The 24,790-nt window shown below is 36.9% G+C and overlaps 2 protein-coding genes across 4 annotated transcripts in view; one reads left to right on the top strand and one right to left on the bottom strand.

Moving 5' to 3' along the window:
- The window catches only part of kcnab2a (potassium voltage-gated channel subfamily A regulatory beta subunit 2a), a 130,422-nt gene that overhangs the window by 13,442 nt on the left and 92,190 nt on the right, over positions 1 to 24,790 (top strand). The gene's annotated exons all lie outside the window — the stretch shown is intronic.
- Positions 3,245 to 5,454, bottom strand: LOC127967937 (E3 SUMO-protein ligase ZBED1-like). The gene is made up of 3 exons (XM_052568712.1): positions 5,025 to 5,454; positions 3,910 to 4,511; positions 3,245 to 3,823 (listed from the first exon to the last, which is right to left on the bottom strand). Exons 1-3 carry the CDS (start codon positions 5,452 to 5,454, stop codon positions 3,377 to 3,379), a joined length of 1,479 nt encoding a protein of 492 aa, XP_052424672.1. The 3' UTR covers positions 3,245 to 3,376.

Here is a 24,790-nt window from a genome sequence, read left to right as displayed (position 1 = left end):
AGCTCTGCGTGTAGCTTTAAGGTTCTCCTCTGAGAAAACTCCTTAACAGTTCTCTCTAATCATCCTGTGGTGTGGACGCAGAGCTGTTGTCTTGGCACATTAGTCATGTTTGGGAGTCCCACTGGGGAGAAGGTGTGCACTTGCAGATCTGTGTAACCTGCGGCATTTATCTCACCTGTCTGCAATGCAGGTGTGTGTTAATGTGTGTTTGTCTGTGTGTTGTCATTTTAACCACATAATCATGTTTGCAAATCATTTGTAAGTATGGACCGTACAAGGTCCAAAATGGGCACTCGCCAAGTAATAAATATGAGTGAAGCTTGGCCAGGTGGTAGTAATTTTTTTATTTTTATGAATTGCACTTTTTTTTCTTGACATGAGCATTATTAAAAAAATCTAAGAGATTTATACTGCCTACTTAAAAAAAAAAAAAAAACAGTCACTGTTGCATATCTCCTGAGGAATCGAGCCAAAAGGTTTGTTGTGTTGATACAAGTGCAGCTTTTTTTGTGACATATTATTATTTTTATATATAACAGATTTGAACACTGTTTGTGAATGATATAGTAAATGTATTTTTGTTTTGTTATTTACAGAACAACAGTAAAATTACAATACACTAGGGGTGTAACGGTACGCACCTCGGTTTTAAAGTCACGGTTCGGTTCATTTTCGGTACAGTAAGGGAAAGAAATGCAAACATTAAACTTTAGGTTGTTTATTACTATAAAAAATTTTTTTACTATTTGTTTACACTCTTTTTTAAAATACTTTTTAACAAAATATATATGAAATAAAAAAAGAAATAAAATACTGCTGCTGCAAAGTTCTCCACTAAATAAAATACTCTCAGTCTCAAACCAATATCATGTAATAAAATATAATGAAAAATATAAATATATAACTATGATTACAGTGCAGCAGTACCAATGCCAGCTTGTAGGCCTGTTCATATTTAAAAAATATATAACTTTTCTTAAGTGTGAAGTGCAGCATCAACAGTTTCAGTCTTTAGACCTGCTCAGATTTAATTATTGCGTAGGACCGATCGGAATTAAGAGCAACGGTCTGTTTAAATGCTGACGGGAGCTGTGTTTGAATTACAATCGTTTTTTTTTTCCCTAGTTGTAGTGATGTTCACACTCACGTGATGCCTTTTGAAAACCTTAGGCCGGTGACACACTGGCATGTTGCACCTGTTAAACATAGTCTATTTTGCCGTCAAAACTGTAGACGGTGTCCTTTATCAGTAGGCTTTATATTTATGCTCAACATGAAGTATAGATATTGTTGTCGTGAAGACAAGATCCTGGTCTGTCGGCAGCCTCCTACTATATCACCAACATTAGCAGCGCGCAAGCGCCGCGTCAGGCACGATTCTGGTGTGTAAAGACACAGAAAACCCCACGCACCCAGTGTGTCACCGGCCTTAGAATCAGCTGCAGGGTGGGATTTGCGCTGAACGCGGAGACTTTTGCCACTTAATATGTTTGTTTGGAAACACAAAAATGTACCTATGTACGTGCACCGTACCGAAAGCCCTGTACCGAAACGGTCGGGTACGAATACACGTACCATTACACCCCTGCAATACACTAACATTTTGTGGTTGTACGGATTGTAGTTAATCCTTTATCTGTATGTACTATGCCCCACAGTTTGGCACGCATGTGATCTGCAGATTAATTGCAAAATTTAACCATAATAGAGTATACTTAACGTTTATCATTTGTTCTTATTTACACAAGCAAGCGAATTTAAACAATTCCAGAGAGAAAAGGCGAAGGGGAACACAATTCGTTACTCGTGTGCTGTTCTCTACGCACACAGCCGCACAAACGTTTCAGACGGTGCGCAAACACTGAACTAAATCGTCATCTGAATCCTCTAAACAGACACATACACTTAAAATTATGATAAAATACCCATCTCGACAATCATTCTGGTAAACACAGTGAGTTATGTCTCAGGTGAATTAAAATAACTGAGAAAGAAATCAGATGTGATGTGTATAATATAATATAATATAATATAATATAATATAATATAATATAATATAATATAATATAATATATAGTTGAATTAAAAGATTTTTCTTTTATTGCGGATCCGAACAATGATCTGATCTGTGAATCAAAAACTTTAATGTGAGATTTAGAAAAGTTATTTTAGCTGAAACCCCAGACAGGCCTCAGTGCTTCTTTTTGTTGACAACAGCAGATTTATAAATGATTCTCATTTAGAATTTGGGAAGATGTTTGTTGCACGTATCACATTGTCACATTCATGCCTTGTAAAAAAATCATAAAAATTGCTGAGCAACTGACAAGTAACACTGTTTCAGTGCAGATTTTTCTCACACTTTGACTTTGAACATTGGATAACAAGCAGATAACGCCACGAGCTCATGAAGCGCTGTCATAATACACGTAATTTAAGCATGTATTACAAAACATAACATTTTAAACATACAGTTTATTTACTAATTGATTAAGGCCATTTTCGCGATTTAAGTCATCATACAGTAACCAGCAACAAGCACCCTTCCACTTCATGTTCTTCTGGAGACATGAGATGCAGCACTAAGTCCCTCTCTTCAGTGCTTGTAATGATTTCTTTATTTTTCTCCGCAAATTTTAAATGCTTCCACACTGCCAACATGTTTGCTGCATTAGCAAGCTACTCTGTTTGATCACGTCACATCATTGTTTGGTACAAGGTTTTTTGTTTTGTTTTTTCTCGCTTATTCGACCAAACACTGAAAGAGCTTTTTTTTTTTCTATTTTCGACCAAACAATTTCAGTTGAAATGGTTTCATGTAACAGATTGAGGCAGAAATCATACTATTTTATAGTATTGTGTATATATATATATATATTAGGGCTGCACGATTTGGGAAAATTGTCATATTGCGATTATTGAGGTCAATATTGCGATATGCGATTGCGATTATAATAAATGGTATCGTGAGTCAACTTGATGGGTTTTTAAGGAAAATGCACACACAGATTAGTAATAATGCTGAAATGTGTATTTGTAAAACTAGAAATGGTTTCAAAATAAATAATTTTTAGAAAATGAAATAACATTCTTATTAATGTAAACTTATTTTCTCAAATATATAGCTAAATTAAATAAAACAATAAATAAAAACATGCAAATTTTCACAAAAATAAGATATTTTAAACATTTTGTCCATACAAACAGGACATTTACGCAGGACATTACGCAGGAGGTAACATACTGACAATAAAAAAAACAACAACTGCATATACAATTGTTGTTCAAAGTCAAACCACTAAATCTTTTTTTTTTTTTTTTTAAATGACCAACTGGTACTTTTAAATCCTCTTTCTAAACAGTTAAACTGATCACATTAGAGGTTCTTTGCCAAAAAGACAAGCATGTCTACTTTCTCTGGTTTCAGACAGGAGCGATGATTCGACACAACATTACCACTAGTGCTAAAAGCTCTCTCTGATGCAGAGCTTGTTGCTTGTATGCCCAGATATTTCTGTGCTAGTTTGCATAGCCTAGGGAAGTTTACTTTGTGAAACTTCCACCATTTCAGTGGATCTTCTCCATGGTCTACACATGGCATGTAAATGTAAGCATTGAGTTCAGCGGTCACTGCTTCTCTAAACTGTGCCATGGAATCAAATGTGGATGACAATGATGTTCTTGGTGCTGTGCATGTGGTTTCCTTGAAGAAACTGGCCAGAGTTTTCTTCTTGGCTTTAGCAGCAGGTGGACTTTCCACATCCAGGCTATCATTCTCCATCACTGCAGTGCTTTGGGCAACAGACTGCTGCTGGTGAATTTCCTGAAACAAATATTTAAAAAAATGCATGTTTTAGAAATTTGTTAGATTGAATTCTTACCAGTTAGGTAAACTCTGGTTTTACTCACTATCAATTCAGAGATGGCTCGTTCCTTCAAGGTCTGGGTCTCCTCTTCACAGATGTATTGAGTTCTGAACCTTGGGTCTAGGAAAGTGGTGAAGTTTAGCAAGTCCTGTGTGCCTTCATATTTGTTGTTGAGGTAGCTAAGGATTTTTGTTTTCAGTGATTTGGTCAGTTCAGTGTCTGCTTCGTCTTCAGCCAGCACTGAGGTGTTCAGAAGATGCAGAGCAGGTTTCACACAAGATATGCTCACATAACTCTCACCAGATAAGGCATCTGTAAAGTCCTGGAGTGGGCTTAGTGCCTTGTTTACAGATTCCAAGACCTCCAGGTCCTGCCATGAAGGGAGTAGGTGTCGCACTTTGCGGTCTGTAGAGAGAACCTTGGACAACGCACTTTGCTGCTCCAGGACTCTTGCTATCATTTTCTGAGTGGAACCCCATCGTGTTGAGCAGTCTGTCACCATGGCATGCTCTGGGAGGTTCAGCTCTTGTTGTGCTTCCTTCAAGGCCACTCTTTTCTTCCAACTATGGGAGAAGTGGCCCACAATCTTCCTGCATATCCCAGTAGCTCTGTTAATGCATTGTGCATTATCTTTCAGAGCATTTTCTGTGAATGATAAGATGAAAAAAAAATGTAATACAAAATACAAAAATGACAACACACACACACACACACACACACACACACACAGTGTTTTCATCAAATCATGTCACCACTCTAGGCCTAATAGTAGTAGGCAAATAGCTATGGCAGATTTGTTCTTTACACTCTTACAGAGTTATGTTTAATGCTAATTATTAGCACTCAATGAAATAGGCTACTCCTAGTATCTTTTGTGATACACATAATTTTACACTGTATTTAAAATGATTTCATTAATAAATCGAGGGTACAACTGCCCCTAACCCCATAGTTGGCCGGTCCTGTAATGAGTAGTAAATCTCCATCACGTGTGTGCTTTCAGCAGCGCTTACTACACAGAGCTGCTCTATCTGAAACACATATGTGATGGAGATTTACTACTGATTACAGGACCGGCTTTACTGAAAAGACGTGCATTTGCATGCGATTTGTCGTACTGCCCGTCTAATTACAAAATATGAAATCAATTTAACTTACCAATGGCCAAATGAAGTCTATGCCCAAAACACTGGATTCTAGTCCATTGATTAAGCTCCACTGCTTTGACAATGTTGGTGCCGTTGTCTGTAGTGATGGCGACCTGACGCTCCTCACAGAGGTCCCACGCAGCCAGTGCCTCTCTCAAGCCCAAGGCTATGTTCTCTCCTGTGTGGTCGGCGGGGAAATACGATGTTTGAAGGCAGCGGCTTTTCAATTCAAACTCCTCGTTGACAAAGTGCACAGTCAAGCTAATATACGGTTCACTTGTCCTGCTTGACCACAGGTCCGTAGTGGTTGAAAAGAACGTCACCGAAGCCATTTCCTTTTGAACTTCGTCACGGCGCGAGTTATAAAGTTTAGGTATCGCTACTTGAGAGAAATAGTTTCGAGAGGGCAGCTGGTACCTCTTGTCCAGTGTGCGGATCATTTTCTGAAATCCCACTTTACTTACGGTGTGTATGGGCGTCATTTGCCAAGTAGTGGGTTATGGAGTCGGTGATTTCTTTATGTCTATGCGAAGACTTATCATATGGCGTGAGACTTGCAAACACATCTGTAATTGCGCATTGTTTTGTTTGGGGAACAGCTTGTGCCTTGTTTCCTTCACCTGTCTCTTTACTAATCTGGGTTTTCATCATCATGCATTCATCATATTTTTCTCTGTGCTGTTTCAGGTGCTGATATAAATTTGTCGTATTGCCACGTGATGTAGCGACTTTAATTTTGCACAGTACATCTCTCTGCTCAGTGTCAGTAATCTCAAATCCGAAATATCGCCATATAACAGAGGTAGAGTTTTTTTTGGCTACCAGATCAGTCTCCTCGGCATCCATCTTCGTTCTGGTCTCTCAGCGCTGCTCACAAAAGTGAACACGCACGCCACACGTGCACTTGCTTATACTGATAGACTGTCAGATCTTTTTTTTTTTTTAATCTTTTTTTGTTTGTTTTGTTAGCGGCACGAAAAATCGGCAAACTGTTCTCAGAAAATGTGTGTTTAAGTCCACACACTTATTTATTTAATATAATCGCAACATTTCCCGTCATATAATCGCACAGGCTGACATCGCGATTGCTATTACGATACGATTAATCGTGCAGCACTAATATATATATATATATATATATATATATATATATATATATATATATATATATATATAAACCATATTTTGTCGCAATTGTATATTTATTGTCTTCATGTTTCCTGAGTTATAATTTCTCTATCTGCATTTTATTCTTTTACAGTGATAACTTGATACCTTTCAACAAAATATAAAATAAAAAAGAATGGCAGACATTTAGGCCACAGTGGGTGAAGATAAATATCCTCGTGATTATTTAATTTTTGTTTTTGGAAAATAAAGATGTTTGGTTACACACATTCTTTAAAATAAATAGGTTCAAATGAATAGCGCGGTTTCATTCCTTTTTTGTGCATAAACATTATTTTGAATGTTTTAATGTGTCTAATAACATTTTCCTAATGCTCCTATAAAGTAGGGCTGGACGATTATGGCCTAAAGTCAAAACCTCGATTAATTGAACATTTGACCTCGATTACGATTATTGAACGATTATTTTGTTTCCGTTTAGTTTTTTTTTTGCCCTTATAGTTCACTTACAAGATTTGTAAGGTAAACAGGGCCATAGTTGGGGTTTGCGGGGCCCAGGTTCAGGTTGGACCAGTGGGCCCTGTTTGAAAGTGTTTAATTTGTATGTTCGTTCTGTTTATTTGTTCATCAACATGCCCGCTACGTCCCAGAATGCAACGCGGCGCCCAAGCCCTATAAGGCACGGTCACTTTCAGAAACAATGAATGCATCCAATATAATACACATACGATTTTTTTCTCAACTGTTTACTTTAACTTAAGAAATAACTGAGAGTTTTTTCGAACATAGTATCAAAGACAAGTATTTTCACATATTTTTTATGTATTTGTCGGTACAAGAGTAAAAACAGACAAATTCGGTGTTCAGGTATTTTGAGACGCCTCTCTCTGCATGAGCCCTGAACACCAGAACACCGCGGTGCTGAAGTGGGCTCTTACACATCCTTTTCTGTTTGTTTAAACTGCGATTTGTTTTTGTTCATTGAGGTGCAGGAGGAACTTAAAGGAGAACTTTGCAAATGAGTGGTCGGTTCAGTGTTGCTGTCTGTGAGACACGGCTATCTCTCCGCGTGCGCACCGAGCACAGCGTGCGAGTAACCAGCTACTCAGTTCAGCTTTTCCGCATCTTTTGTTTGAAGTCTTTTGAATGGTCACATTTGCAAGTGGCAAGGCTTAATAACACGTGAAAATGATACGCTTTTGTGTCGAGACGCAGCAGCGTTCTGTCAACTGTCCTGAGCGTCTTTTTAGACTGTCCTCAGCCAGACGGTTGAGATAGACTATTAAAGGTGGGATATTTTTTTCTATTGAAAGAACGATCATAGCTCACTATCAGCAGTTATTTTATCTATGTTCGCAACATTTCTTACATATTATTGCTCGGTGTAAGAGATAAATAAAGATTGAAGGTAAACAGTACCAGTACGAGTGATTGTGTGTATGAATTAGTCATACCGTCTCTATATTATTGTGAACCTGTGGGTTGTAAATAGCCTAGTTCCTTCAAAAGTAGAAAAATATACTATAATAAGTTTTGAGATTCTAAGATACTTTAGTGATAAATCACAAGACAACGCTGACAACTGCGTTCCTCTGTGCGCGCAATCTTCACAGCTATGAGTTTTCGTGCCACAATGCAGCTGCGTGAACATGGTAGCTCTATATAAAAATACACATCAGATCGTCTAATCGCTTGAACGTCCAAACCATAAAACAAATGCAACTGACAGAGTTTAGCGAAGACTAAAGGCTCACCGCTCGCGCACCATCAGTATGTGTTGAACTGGCGTTCACCTCCGTGCTTTGCTTTTATGCCCCTGACTTGCAGAATCATGTGGCTAGATGCTTTTAAGGGGGAAGTATTAACAGGAAATAACCGAAATAACCGACATGGGAAAATTACGTCGGTTAGAGGTTCTAAATTTCGTATGAGCAACGTATGAGCGTTTTTTAGCGATTTTTTTTTTTTAGATCATCGTATAAGACAAGATAACGCCTAATGAATGTTCTATTTACATCACTAATTACATTAAATATATCGAATTACAAAAGTTGTTCATAATTTTGAGAGAACCTTGCCAGGACATTAGCCAGAGGTTTGAGAGCGTTATTACCGAGGGAGGCAGTACCACCTGCTTTCTTTGCAATAGAAGATATGGGAGTGTTTGGGAAAACAGTTTGAAATCATGCAAAATACACTTCATAGCCAATATGTTTTCTTAATTCTTAGTTCCCACTGTTTTTGTTGGGTGAATTTTAGACAGGCCTATGTGAGACAGACTTTTCTCTCTAGGGGTTCAGGATACAGACCATCCCTCCACCTGTCCCCTGGCTATATTAAAGACATCTCTGCTATAGCATTGACTGCAGGGTTCATCTGCTGTAATGAATGGCAAATGGTTCAGTTGCGTTAGGGTTTGGGGTATTGTACATTTTACACTGACCTAGATTTGGATGTTTATTTCTATCCTAACTAGCACGTTAATTACGTCCAGCCTTATTTGCCCAGAGCCACATTTCAGCCGAAATCACAGTAGAATTAACATCTAATTTAAAAAAGGAAACGGTAACTTGTCTTATTACGACTAAAGCTTGCAGATAGCTAACTCCAGTTGACTTGATTATTGTTCCTACATTGCATAATTGCCTAAAACGAGAATAATGCAAAAGAGCTGAATATACTAATTAGGCACAACTCCTTTCTCTCCTCATTATTGTTTAACTAGAGCACACCCATTGGCCTTTTCTTTCTGAAGAGACAAACAGCTTGACCATCTATATTGCACTGTCGAGGACAAAGATTGCTATCAGGTTTTTTTTTTTTTTCTTTGCTAATCAGCACTGAATCATCACTGCCAATTTATTGTGGGCCTCTGGTGTGACCTTTCAATAATGTAAGCTCTGGTTCTGATAAAACGCCACATTGATTCTATTTCATGAAAAGATATCTGTCGGATGGCCAAGTTGTCCTCTGTGCCCTCACATGTGTACATCAAGAGTTTCTTGGTAAATTATTTCTTGGGAATGAAGGTCATTTCATTTAAGTGTTTTCATGAAACATATTGGCATGATTATTAAATGCATTATGAAAGTAATATAGATTTATTGGAGGTCTTGCAAGCACTGATGGAAATCAGAATTTTTCTAAATTTACTTATGAATTCTAAATGTCCAGAATTTGCTCAAACAAATAGGGGTGGGAATCTTTAGTCACCTCACGATCCGATCCCGATTCTGGGAGTCGCGATCCGATTCCAGAATGATTCTTGATGTACCCCTTATTATGAATTCATTAGTTTACCAAATTGAGAATCTTAAATCCTCACATTTACATATCCTTACATAAGTAATTAAGTTTAAAAGAAAAAAATCATAAATACGAATCAATTACGAATTGACAAAAATAATTAAAACAATTGTATGTTAAGATTTTTAAAAGAATATAACTTTAAAACATACAAGAAAGTAGCAAATAATAAAGAGGAGCAAAGAAACATTACAAACAACAAACAGTGCTTTCAGTATTTAAGATTATCTGAACGGTTTCCATTCAAGAACTGTAAATAATTTTTCTTCATCTTTACTGTTGTTTTTTACTATGACATCATAGACAGCGAGAGATCTATAAAGCTGTATTCACACACGGATCTCTTTTAAAACATAAGAATGTGGTTCGCTTGTCCATTTGATCCCTTAAGATTTAACTGGCTGTGTTTGCATAAATTTTGTGTCATAAACTATTTTGAGACGCAAGTGTATTAAACCATACACGGAGTCGCGCACAGCCGCATGCACGAGGAGTCTTCACAAAAAAAAAGCATGCGTCAGCATTTGAAATTGAAAGCAAACTTGTTAGTGAGGTACATATTTTAATTATATAAGTCTGCTGCATTCCAAACCACATAAATTATGACTTTGTAGAGCATTTGTAAGGAAAATACAGACAGCACACTTCAAGTGTAACATCAAACCAAGCCTGCATCTCTCACAGTGTATCTGGTGCAATGAAGTCTGCGAATGTTCTTGCAATTCACTTCAACCTTTCCGAACTTAATGAAAGATTATTTCACAGAAGGTTCGAGTGGTGCATGTGTGTGAGAAATTGGAAAAAAAGCAGAATACGGGTGTTTTGAAAAGCAATTTCAGTGTCATCGCACATCTGGTTAAAAACTAAGCTCAGAATCGATCCAGAATCGTTGGAGAGATAATTTTTTTTTCTTAGTTTCTGCATGTCCAAATGAGTGATATTGTTTCAAAAAAAAAAAAAAAAAAAACGGGTATGGGTTGCCTGATAATATTAATAATAACATAACTTTTTTTGTTTTGATTAACACAGTTAAAACGTCTTTCAGTAAAAACACATATAGCACCTCAATACCATGGTACAATTACTGTATGGTAAATGATGGTGATGTGTAGATTGAAAAGCCTTCTGACTCGTTGCAGACAGTGTTTCTCCTGTTTGGGGTTAAACTAGTTTAAATCACTGAGTCAATTGTGTGCATCGCTGAATTGAAGCATTGGATCCATAGACCGTAAAAGAAATGGACACAGCAACCCCATTGGATTCAACATATTATAATTATATTGTGATACTTATAATTATCTAATTATTGCCCAGCCCTAATTTAAACTGTCAAAAACACCCATGGGTCACATACACGTTGTTGGTTTTGTCTCAATCAAATGAAAACATCTGGGAAAGAAATTGCATGTGTATCAATATGCTGATCTGTGCATTAAATTAGGTCTTGTCCAGCAGCCAAATATGAGAATACGTAGAATCTGTATTATTCATACAGTTAACAATATGCTTACATTTTATTTTTTATTTTTTTACTTGAATGCTGCTTTTAAGGATACTTACTGTACCTGAAATATTTAAGCAGTTTGTTATATTTTCTTTTATTTACTTTATTTGTCCTATCTCAATGTAATCAATGCATTGTAACATAAAATAATCATGATCACGTAAACAAGGAAAATAATTCAAAATATAATTTAAAAGTGTACAAAACTTATATTTTTGTGCAAAACAAACTTAGAGGAACATAGAGGAATATTTTATTTTCAAAGGTAAGCTTATTCAACAGTATTTGTAGCAATGTTGTTATAAAAAATTAATAATAATACTAACAACAACAATCCTTCCAAATGTCTTGGTTCGTGAGGCACACTAAGTAAAATAGAAATTTTGAAGGCCATAGGGTTAGCCATCAAACACTGAACTGGACTAGATCCAAAAAGAGTCCTCTTTCAGGAACAGGGACAGTGTGATCTTAAAGAAAACTGGGTTCCTTTTTCACTTGATCCACCTTTTGGTCCACTTAAAGGTGTCTGGATTTCTGTTCTTTTAGAAGAGAAGAATGTGATCTTATTTTAACCAGTTTTAGGCTGAAAAACTAACTTTTTACATTTAAAAAATGGTTGAAGTTTTGTTATAAAACACTGATGGGCAAAATTTATTTTTGATGAAATAACTTTGAAATATAGTGCACAACTGCACATGCTTCACAGCATTATTGAATGTCTACTTCACATGTTTGACACCAAGCATGTGAAGTGCATTAATTCTAATGAGCACAAATAATAGGAACAGTGTTCATTGTCTGTGGCTTTCTTTGAGGATTCAACTTCATGTGTCCCTTTCTAAAATAATTTTTGCCCCTTTTTATGCAGTGTACAGAAGTGTATTTGTGTGTCATATATTTTCATGTTGGTTTTTAATGACCCTATAGCCAGAGGCCATCCATTGGGCCTTTTCTGCTGACTAAATGTTGTCCTGTATCAGTATCTGTCAAAGAGGTAGCGGTCAGATTCCATCAGTCAGGTCTCTCACTGGACAATCACATGTGCATGTGCTGCAGGGTGAGCCTGAGGCGGGAAGGAGAAAGAGTGAGAATGCAAAAGGATGAGAAGGAGGTAGGGAAAATAAAATAGCACACACATAAAGACAAGAAAAATCATATTCAGAGTGGAGATTTGGAGAAGCACAAGGCAGAATGACTATTGCTGAGTAAAGCTGCTTCTCTGCTATGCAGTCAAGCTCTAACCAATCGCAGCTTTGCTGCGTGACTGAACTCACCAATTGGATCAGACACTGTTTATGTTCTAGTGTGTGTGTGTGTCTGTGGGGAGGGGGCACCTTTGCTCCAGTATGTCCTGTGTAAGAGGTGAGTGAGAAAATAATGGTGTCAATGCTGATGGTTTTGTTGCAGAAGATTATGATGTTGCACTTTCGCATGATCACAACCCACACTGAAACACTGCAGTCTATTGACAAAACTATCATACTGGGATCAGTGTGAAAGAAATCAGATTCACTCTACAGATTATGTGCCATGTGAGCTTTGAAATGAGTGCATGCTAGTGATGATCTGCAGGCTGATATCTGGTCATTTTGATATGATCAGCATTAGTAAACTGTGGCTGATTGGCAGATTAACAGTTCTAAAAATGTAAATCTTGATTGTAAATATAAATTAAATTTATGCAGCTTTGCATATCTGATGTGCATTCATAAGAAGGTTTTATATATATATATATATATATATATATATATATATATATATATATATATATATATATATATATATATATATATATATATAGTACCCATAGACACCCTTTTTTGTAGATATTGATCATTGAAAAACCCACATTTGTTGACTACTAGTGTGTTATTTTTTTTAAATGGCTTGTGTTAGCGTTACAGAGTTCAACCATTATCAGCAACATAGTATTTTGCTCAGACATTAGTATGCACGCTCAAACCACGCAGAGCTTTACATTAGTTTGCTTCAGCCCACACAATGTACACTGCTGCCATGTGCACAGCTGCAGCTGACGCCTGTTCAAAGGCTTGCACAATCACTCATAGATGTCTCTGTACAAAACCCCAGCATGCACAGCAAACCTGAGCCACTAAGTTGTTAACCGTTAAAACTGTATACTGCCACTTTAAAAAAAAAATAGTTTGCTTATCCGAAGCTCTTTTTCTGTGCTGTTTCCATATGTATAATGTAATGCTTGAGTATTTTTTTTTTATTTTTTTTTTTATTTTTTTTCCTGAAGCATATTGCAAGATGTTGATTAAGGTCGAAGATTAGCTTTTTTTTTTTTTTTTTTTTTAAGAACAGTCAGGAGATGAATGTCCTTTGGGCAAATGCATTGAAAACTGCACAGATCTGAGTCACATGTGTGGACATGTATGTAATTAGACAGATGGCCCGTGTTTATGGATGTTAAATATAGCCTAGATGTTTGTTGGGTCCTTCAGGCGGAGAGGCCAACACAATGTGTCACTTTGGTGAGGGCTGAGTGTAAAGTATGTAACATTCTCTCATGTATGGATTTTAAAAATGGTTAACCTGTTACTATATTTTGTTATCAACTGTTTATTGAATTTTCTTCTGGGAACAATAGTATAAAACAAAAAGCAACTGTGCAAATGTAAAACCCATCCCATCCCCTGGTAGCCTTTAAAATAATAATAATAAAAAAAAAAGATTAAATAAATAAAATAAGTAGTAATAATGAGATTTTAGAAAAGATGACACAACATTAAAAGATGAAAGCCATAAATTGACAGTTTTCACATTAGATCCATGTATATGAGAAATTGGAGAGTTCCATCGAGATCCCAGTTCGTCTGTCCACTGTTTGAGGAGGATTACAATGGTGGACTAGCAACTTTTTGTGCTGCTGTGAAGGCACCTTACAGTAAACATCTTTGTTGTACGGACAAGTTTAGGTCACAAAAGTCATTTATGAAAAAAAATGGCATGGACTCAAACCTATCTCAGTACCCAACAAACAAGATAGGTCTTGTGAGACTTCTTCATTAAGATCCTTAGCCCAAACAGTTTTAATAGATAATGGTTTGTATGAATGCTCAAGAAGAAAGAGATAGATGACTGAAGCAGAGGATGGAGATTCCTCAGAGGGAAGGATTAGTTTAGTTTGCGCAAAGGGTGAATAGGCAGTTGAGAGATCCTATGGGGTATATTCCCGTAGGGTCGATCTAATGTGCAAATATAAAAAAGGAGGTGCTTGGCAGATTAAATTGAGTTTTGAGATTCTGGAAGGATTGTAAACAACTATCATCATAGATGTCTCCCAGAGTGTCTACTTTATTATGAGTCCATTATTATTGTGGAAAATAGGCGAATGCTTGTGTCATATTGTAACTAGTTGTGAACGTCTTTCAACATCCCTCCATGTGGAGAGGAGGTGGGTTACAAAGGGACCAAACCAAGATTTACACTGTCTAAGTGGAACCCCTGAAAAAACAAGATGCTTCAGTTTATACAGATAAACAATATATTCCTCAATTGCTCTCCGAGACACAGAAGTGCCAGGATCAAACCAAACTGATCAAAGACAGAGGGAAAAGTCTTGAGAATACAGTCTAAAGTTGGGGAAAGAAAGACCTGCATGTAAGCTACTTAGTTGTGAGGTAGTCAGTTTAATACAAGGACATTTCCCATCCCATTTATACCGTGAAACACATGCATCAAGTTTGTTCCATTAGCCAACTGGTGGAGCGAGAGGAATCATGGAAGAAAATAAATGAATATGTGGGAGAACATGCAAATAGGATTTATGAGTAGCAGAAAAGAAAGTGAAAGACTTGGCAGAAGGATTTAATAAACGCCAACTATCTACCAATGAAGATGAGGTTACACATTGCAGAAGTTTTTCAGAACTAAAAGCTTGAGAGTGTGATTCCTTTGGTTCAGATCTATCTAGGAAATGCAACATTAAAGAATTCGTATCTGCACCCAATACAATTTAAAAATCCGAAAATTTCAAGAGATAGATTAACAAAACAGAGAAAAAAGTAGGGTCAGGACTACAAGGGGCATAAACTGAAAGAAACTGAAAAAAACCTATTGTTTTTATATTTTTTATTCTACCGTCTTTATCACAACCTTTACTTATAGTAATATTTGAAGTCCTCCGCACCAATATTAGGACACCCTTGGTTTTAGTATCCGAAGAGGAAATAGATACTGCATCAAAAAACTTATTTTTACACCTGTTTACATCCTCCTCTTTTCTTTCAAATGGGATTCTTGAACTAACACTATATCAATCTTTCTTCTTTGCAAAAAATCCATAAAACCTGTATGTTTATGCAGGCCATTAATATCACAACTCAAAATAATAAGGTCAGTCAACGGTGTCAAACAGAATCACTGTATAATAAAACTAAATACTAATTTGAAAATAAAGCCAGTTGAGTCTACAATTAAACGAACCCCTACCTTTCCACCATTCAAAAAAACATAAACACATTCCCATGAACTATGGCAGATCAAACTATAACAAACCTTGATCTGTCAGCAGTCCTTTATATGATCCGTGGCATCAACAAAAACCTGCACATTCCTGAAGCACCAACATTTGCCCCATATTCACATATTGACTAGGTAGTACCTCTAAAAAAACAAAAACAACAAAGACACAGAAGAGGATTACAACTAAAACAGTAAGCGATACTTTATGCTCAATGAAAGCTTCTAGTAACTATGAATTGAGAAGTGAACATTAAAGTGAACCGTGAAAGACACAGTCACCTAACCATTTTGAGCTTCTCTTATCCGATTAGACAGCAAATGCCCAACTGAAGTTAACTGAGAAAAACTCTTGCTGCTTCTGGGGAGTATAGAATTTTAGGTTCACCTTGATTGAGAATGACCTTCAGCGTTGCAGGATAAAGAAAAAAATCTGGATGTTCCCGTGGCTCAGTGGTACAGCATTGTGTTAGCAGCGGAAAAGTTTCAATTCCCAGGGAACACAGATACTGTTTAAAAAAATGTATAGCCTGAATGCACTGTAAGTCACTTTGGATAAAAGCGTCTGCCAAATATTTAAATGTAATGGATGACAGATTCTCTCATCTCCTTCCTGACTTTGCAGTGACCAGAGAAAAATCAGTAAAGGAAGACAGTGTTTGGATGTTTTCACCGGGGCGTGAATTCTGGCAGCCCGCAAAATGAGCTCCCTGTCCGTGTACCGCAACAGTTTAAAGATCTAAGGAGAGCCTTGTGTACAGGCGATGCGCTCGATCCACTTCAGTCTCTTTGCCCGCCCAGAGACGGAAGCCATGTCGGTAGCGATCTTTTCAAGAAGCCCATAGGGTCGTCCTATTTGGAACCGTCAGGCAATCTAACCAAACGCATATTACTGCGCCTATTGTGATCCTTTAAGTCCACAACCTGTTGGTCGAGCGCAGCTACTCGCCTATCGTGATCTGCGACAACTTTCTTTTGTTCTCTCATCTCCCCTGTAAGAATATCCAATTCAGAGCATAGCGACCGAACAACATGTGAGTCATGTGAGAAGCAAACTCTTTCCGTATTGCCGTCAACTCAGTTCTGAGAATGTCCTCAAAGTGCGCATCATTGTTCACCATTTTTTTCCATCATATCACCCGTGGTCAGTGGCTTGGATTTCTTCTTAATCGGAGAAGCCGATAGAGACAACTCCTGCTGTTTCCGATTATGTGCCATCAGGGAAAATATTATTAATAAATAAAACTCAAAGTAAAAAGGAAAAAAAAAAAAATAGCACAAAGGGGCCAAACTTACGGAGCTCTGCTCAAGTGTGACTATGTTCGAGAGCATGCCACATAACACTTTTAGGTTAACATATTACTAACTGATTGCTCAGTCCCTTTGTAGTGAATGCCATTCAAGTTTGTAAAGAGGAACTGATTAGAACAAGTTTAGTTGTACAATTGTCCAGTAGCAGTATTTTTTTTTTTTAATTTAGCCATGTTTCCCATGTCCAGCCTACATGCAATGTGCTTGCCTTGCATTATGATCATAGTACAGTAAGCATGTTGACCAATAAGTAGAAATTCAATACTGTAAACATAATTCACTTTAAGGATGAATTAACGGTATTGTTGTTCTTTACCATGTCAACCACTTGCGTGCCTGGGTTTGAACACAATTCTTGTGTATGAAAAGTGTCTGTACACATGAGAGGCAGCAGAAGTGCTTGACGTACCAGCAACTATACATTATTTAAGGTTATTTAAATATAGATATTATGGTAGCAGTTTATTTTACAGTCCTGTTCCTCATGTACATACTATGTACTTATTATAGTAATTACAATAACTATGTAATAACTAGGTACTAACCCTGAACCTACTCCTAAACCTAACCCTACCCCATGTAGTTACCTTGTATTACCAGAACTTTATTAGATAAATACTTTGTAAGTACATGTAAGTACAAGTCCTGTAAAATAACGTGCAACCGGTATTATATCTGTTGTTATCCGGTTTCATTCAATCCTTCAGAAATTTAGTTTTAAGACTTTTCTGTTTTATATAACATCAAAATACTCCCTTACATTTCTCTCAACCTTGTACAGTTGAGAAACAAACGCCCGTAAAATGCTGTAAAATTAAACAATTTAGTTTTTTTTTGCTCTAAATATACAGAACATGTAAAAAATTTTTTTAAATGTAACACACAATTTATGAATTTAAACATAGCCTTTGTAAAAGAAAAAAAAAATGATCCAAACCATATTTGTACAAAAATAATGTAAACAAATATTTTTTCCCCTTTTGGAATTTCAGTTTTCTCCCAAACATCTCTTGTGATATAAAATAAATACAAACTGAACAGGATTATTTATGAATATTTATCACCTAATGCATTGCTAAAGACCAATAAATGTTTGCTTCTCTTTTTTTTTAGTGTTTAAAGTAGCTTTTACTGTCTCAAAGGAAATTGCTTCTAGGCAGTTCTCCAAGTGATGTCAACGAACACATTTTAAAGTCATATATAGCACATTGATCAATGTATCAGAGGGTGTTCTGCCCGAATAAACCTACTTGCAATTAATGTCTCTGCTCTAAATGAATGCCTAACTGCAGTGAAGGCTCAGTTGACCAGCAATACATTGATGCTAAGGCTGATTTGAATTTCCTTGGACATGACAACCTATTTTCACAAACACATATGACTCGCAAGTATCGTACATGCTCAGTTGACCAGCAATGCATTGATGCTAAGGCTGATTTGAATTTCCTTGGACATGACAACCTATTTTCACAAACAAACTTATATGAATCGCAAGTATCGTACATGCTCAGTTAATGTCTCTCTCTCATTTGCTGTCTGTTTAGGCTTGTTGAGTGCAAATCTATGAAGCCTCTGTACAAATCAGAATGTTATCATTATGTTATCATTACTAACTTATTTAATATTCAGTACACTTGCACTAAGTGTAAAACGAGAAGGGCATAACCCTATGAAAAAAGAGAACACACAAAAATCGCGGTTGCTGCGGTTCTTGCATTCCTCTGCAGTTTGCTCGTCAATAGTGCGAAAGCCCTATCTTCAACTGCAGTTTTCTTTGCTTCCCTCTCCTCCCTCCTTTTCCTCAGTGTGTGTGTGTGTGTGTGTGTGTGTGTGCGCAGGGCAGCTGCTGCAGGCAGCTTTTTTCTGGGGGCGGGTTTTTCACTTTGCTTGCAGCACTCAGCACAGCGTGCTGCATTTGCACCATGTTTCATTAGTAATTCTGGACCATTCTCGCTGCATTTTCCCCCTCAGTTAGCAGCGGCATTCGTCAAAGGGATAGTTCAGCATCCTGGGGGTAAGATTCAATCAGTTCCTGCTCACACAATAGCTACCAACAGAAACAAAACAAGACCGGACCATTGTGAATTACTGCACAGCATTTGAGAGATACTGACATGTCATTGTAAAACACCCCTGACTTTCTCCACCACCTCTCTGAGTTCCGGAAAGTTACATAACATCACTACGTGCATCTGGCTTTGCTCCATGTGTCTGATTATAAGTGCATTCATGTGCAGAGGACGTATGGACGACTGCTGATATGTCAGTGGGTGCTCTGAGAGAGTTCCAGCAGTTTACCTGCATCAGTGTAAATCCTCCTGCTGATTTGATGACCTAAATGTTTGGACAGCCTGTGTTGTTTTGACATAGCCGGAGGAGTTTTCAGGTTTAAGTGATGCACAGTTGCACATGGGGAGTGATGGAGTGATGGAAGTTTTTTAATATATTTGCAAATTTATAAAAAATAAAAAGTCTTAAAGGGTTAGTTCACCGAAAAATCATGTAAATAATAACCCTCATGTCGTTTCAAACCCGTAAGACCACCGTTCATCTTTGGAACACAGTTTAAGATATTTTAGATTTAGTCCGAGAGCATTCTGTCCCTACATTGAAAACGTATGTACGTATACTGTCCATGTCCAGAAAGGAAATAAAAACATCATCAAAGTAGTCCATGTGACATCAGAGGGTCAGTTAGAATTTTTAAGCATCGAAAATACATTTTGGTCCAAAAATAGCAAAAACTACGACTTCATTCAGCATTGTCTTCTCTTCCGGGTCTGTTGTGAGCGAGTTGAAAACACAGCAGTTTGTGATATCCGGTTTGCGAACGAATAACTCAGTGTAACCAGATCTTCTTGAACCAGTTCACCAAATCAAACTGAATCGTTTGAAACGGTTCTCGTTTCCAATAAGCACTAATCCACAAATGACTTAAGCTGTTAAAATGCTTAAATGCTTAACCCTCTGGAGTCTAAGGGTATTTTTGGGGCCTTGAGAAGTTTTGTCATGCCCTGACATTTGTGCTTTTTTCAGTTTCTTATAAATATCTAAATGGGTAAAGTCTAATATCACTGTAATCAGCACAAACTGGGCTATAATAATATGTGAAACCCATGCATGTACATGATTGTATTTTTGAGAAAAAAAATGTTATGCATGGTTAGTGAAAAACTAAAAATGTTAAATCACTTGAATAAGGCAATAAAACACATACATAAAATTGGTTGCCGGAAAAGTTGAGAACTGGAGCTTGTAGCCTAGAATTTTTCTTTCTGAATGATGTGAAAATCATCTTGTTTACTCACTCACAGAAAACAATATATTGATTTAAATTTTCTAAAACACTTTTTGTTGGTAAAAGTCATATGCGAGTAGGCGTCAACTATCATGAATATCATTGTGATTTACACCTGAGAAGACAAAGGCCCGCATAATGAGTTGCATAATGAGGTGCATAATGAGCCTCTCATTCAACTGTGCCACTCTGAGGGAGGACTTACAAGAAAGAGAACAAAATAAAAGTATATAATTTTATGTTTGTAGTTTATTAAGAATATATTTAATTATCCCACAACATAATTTAATATCCACTTGGGGGAGCAGTTAAACAGTTTATTAGGAACAATCAAAGCTGACTTTCAAATTTTTTGGCATCCTTTCTCTAGTCACACAATCCTTCAGAAATCATTTTAACAATCTTATTTTCTACCAAATAAACCCCATTTATTATCATCATTATTATTATTATTATTATTATTATTAATGTTGAAAAGAGCTGATAATATTTTTCAGGTTTTTTTAGGGGGAATAAATCGAAAGAACTGCATTGTTTTTACATTTGTTAGAGTTATCTCTATTTGTCACTTTTATATTATTTACATCAAGCTTTTGAATGGTATAGTATTGTATATTGTTATTGAAACTTCATAATGTTTCACTTGATTATACATTTAGTCAGGAATTATAGTTTGGAAAAAGTATTTGGAAAAAGTCTAACTAGTAAAATGTTTACACGTTATGTGAAAACTAGTACAAATAAATAAAAAGAGACTTACTCATGTTTATGATCTCTGCTGAATAAAGTGCTTCATTCTTTTTTCTGAGGAAATCCATTTCTCAAATCCTCAACCACATCACATCTTTTTGGGGTGAATTATGTCTTAGTCCTCTCATCGCGAAGCAAACAGTAAAATAAAATAAAAAACTTGAAGAACAGTCTCGCTGCTTTTTCTTCTGTGTGGGCGTATTCAAGCCGCGCGCTTCAGTTTGAATCTGAATAGCGCGTTCAGCGCGGGGGCGTGGTCACATTAGATATAATGAGCGGAGATATGAAAAACAGACATTGCGTTGTTTTCATATGGATTACTTTATCTCAGAATATTTGTTTTCGGCAGCACTTGTTTAAAAAGTAGACATTCCAGGCTTTCTATAGATATCTCTCTCATGTCTCTTCGTTGAGTATTCACGGAGTTACAGTTCATTTTAATGAAATGTTTGTACATGACGATCAGCGGAGACAAAGACTGTAGACAGCTCACCTTGTTTGTTATCTTTATTTTATAAGTGCACAAAGGTTTGTTGTTATTATGTCTGTATCCAAAAAAAACTAGACCCTTTACAGATTCGATTGATGTATTGCTCTTATCTGTACGATTAAAACTGAGAGTGTAATTTAAGTTCTTTTCGGGGTTATCAGGTGAAAATGACTCAAAACGCATATATGCGTTAATCGACTCGAAAGGGTTAAAGGTGCTGTAGGGAACTTTTGTAAAAAAAATATTTTTTACATATTTGTTAAACCTGTCATTATGTCCTGACAGTAGAATATGAAAGATAATATGTGAAAAAAATCAAGCTCCTCTGGCTCCTCCCAGTGGTCCTATTGCCATTTGCAGAAATACATCGCTCCTGGTAAGAAACAACCAATCAGAGCTGCGGTCCGTAACTTTGTTTGTGTTCAAAATGTAGAAAAATGTATATAATAAGCGAGTACACCATGAATCCATTTTCCAAACCGTGTTTTTGGCTTGTCCTGAATCACTAGGGTGCACCTATAATAAGTGTTTATATTCTGACTATTTTAGATTGCTTCGGGGGTACCGCGGCGGAGAAACCCAGTACCGTTGTGATTCTTCATAGACATAAACAGAAAGAAGTAGTTCCGGCTACGATGTTCTTCCGCAAGACGCAAGCAGTTCTGTTTATTAACCGCTAGAGCGTCAAAAGTTCCCTACCGCAGCTTTAAAATTGTGTAATTACTTAGTTTGTCTAGCAGTGCATGCTCCATTGTTTGCTACTGGCAACCTGAATGAAACGCTTTAAAGCTTATCTCTATGGAAAACCATTGAAACTTTGAATGGCCATCTCTCTGTAACAGCATTGTGAATCCACACCAAATTCAGGGGATTCTTTCATGTACATGTATATGTGTACGTCAAGAGGCCCTCTTTCTAATGAGACCATCCCGTGTCGATAACCTAGTTCGGGAGTTACGGGTTGTTAAATTTGTGGTCCGACGCCAACCGATCTGGTGATCACGGGGGCTTCTGCTGGGATGTTGTGGAGCTTATGAGATGTGCAAGAACCATTTCATGTCAATTTCTTTTATGTACTGAAAAAAGTCTATATAGATTACTTTTATGCGGGACTTTGCAAATGGGAAAGTGTCCAAACTTTTGACTGGTGCTGTACTATCATATACCCTCCCTAATATCAGTAGCGGTAGTTGCCCCAAAAATCCCACATCGGTTGGGCTCCAGTATTCCGCTTTCAGATGATGTATAAATCTCAATTAATGAGATTTGACCCTTATGGCTGGTTTAGTGGTCTAGGGTCGGATATGTGCATATGCTGTGTAAGTGCTGATGCGTTCTTCAAAGACACCACAAAGTCAATTTCATTGTAAATCGAGATTATTTTGACAAGGAGCATGAAGTCTAGATTGTTTGAGATGATTTTGAATAGGCTCAAGCTGTGTCATCATCCCCTGACTGCTGCCGCTGCCGTCTGTCTCCAGACAGAGAGATATTGATCCCTGGGCTATTCTTTTCATTACTGAGTGTGAGACTGTGCACAGAGTTATTTTTAATCCATCCCCGCCCACTCAAATGACCACCTATGCGGAACCCAATCCCTGCCTTTCCTTTGTAGCAGCGATCCCCGCGTATCTGCATTTCCTTCACCCTTCATGTAGCTCTGCAAAGTACATTGAAGATCATGACCTTTCAGAACGCTGCACACTCAAGTGGACAATCAGCTTGACACAATACATCATGCAGAGCTGATTCAACCATCTCCTAGTTAACCCACAAAGGAAGGCAGTCAACTTTGTGAAGTAGGCATCATGGTGTAGCCTAGATTCATCTGAATACCTCACCTTTGCAGCAGTGCATGTTAACGCTGTGGCTCTCTGCAAAGCCAGCTGAGCATAGATCTGAAGTGGACTGTGCCAAATGCAGGGGAGTGAAGCTGGCAGAGTGAGAGTCTGTGTTTTTGGTGAGATGGAAATGAAACTGAGGGTGAGAGCCAGAGAGGGCTTCCCCAACCTCACTGCCGCAGTTCTGCAGTACTGAATAAGACACACTGTAAATCATTTAGTTGTACGGATCTGCAGTCTGTACCATTGGTATTTTAAAATGCGAGAGGCGAATGTAATCCAAGAGCATTTTCAGTGTAAAAAAATTATTCAGGAGTAGATTAACTTTTTCTTTATCTATTTTTTTGCTTACTTACTTCATTCATTCAATTATTAACGCTAATGGCAATTGTAAAAAAAAATATATATATATATATGCAATTTAGACATTTTGAACATATTTGGTTCTTTAATAATTATAGAAACATTATTGGTTATCAGCATATTAGAATGATTTCTAAAGGATCATGTGACACTGAAGACTGGATTAATGATGCTGAAATTGTAAACATTTATTTAAAAATTATTTTACAATTATTTTCAAATAGAAAACCATTCTTCGATATGGCAAAGATGTGTTAGAAAATTTAAACAATTCATATTTGAAAATGAAAATCGTGACATCACATTTCTCCCGAATTCAAATCTGGGCATGTTGTTTTTACCTGAACGTAAAAGTAATCGTAGTATTTAATTGACTAAGTCAAGAACCACTTCAGTCAGTGAGTGAGCAATAAGACTAATTCAAGCTGATGGTTAATAAGTTTGAAATAGATTTTTGAGTCTTTTGACCAATACATTAAAATAATCATCTTATAAAATTAATTTATTTGCAAGGTTTGTAATTTTTTTTAATGGAACTGGTTTTTAGTTACCAACCTGCTTATTGACCAGGTCACTAGTTGATGTATGAAGACATGAACTTGCTCCGATCACTCTGTCCCAAGATGGAAGTCAGAGCCAATTTCGAGGTCACCTCTGTCTGCAGCAGAGTCAGATTAGATCGACTGAGACCATAAAAAGGGCTATTTATGGATTGGGAGAGCTTTATACAGCATCGCCTTTAGGGACCAGTATCTGGACATCTGTTTGGAGGCCAGCCGTCACTGTGTCTACTGCAGGATGGAATCAACATAGATTAGACATTTGTGTCACACAGTCCATTCATTGAAGTGATTCAAGGGCACTATGGGACACATCTTCAGTTGAAGAGTGCATTAACAATGTTTTATGTTCAAGGATATAAAAATCCAACTCACAATTAAAGTAATAGTTTGGAGTTAATATTTGCCATCTGACTGAGAAAACACTGATTAAAAACATCACATTAATCCACACGACTCCAGTCTATCAATCAATACCTTGTAAAACCAAAGCTGTGTGTTTGTAATAAACAAGTTGATCATTGAGGCATTTTGAACTTGAAAACGTTGTTTCTGGCCAAAATATGGGTTCATAATCCATAAAACTTCGGACTCATGTTTGAGCATGCCGTGAACTTCTGATAATTCCTGAGTGTAATTTGCTTCATGTAAACAGTACTCAGTAGTTTAGGTTGTTATGAGTTGAAATCTTAAATATTATAAAGAATGTGATTGAGGAATTCTCTTAGAGGCTACAA

The sequence above is a fragment of the Carassius gibelio genome, chromosome B11 (genome assembly GCF_023724105.1).
Source record: "Carassius gibelio isolate Cgi1373 ecotype wild population from Czech Republic chromosome B11, carGib1.2-hapl.c, whole genome shotgun sequence".
Taxonomy (NCBI): Eukaryota; Metazoa; Chordata; class Actinopteri; order Cypriniformes; family Cyprinidae; genus Carassius; species Carassius gibelio.
The sequence above is the reverse complement of the archived record's forward strand: the minus strand, read 5'-3'. Positions and strand labels throughout refer to the sequence as shown.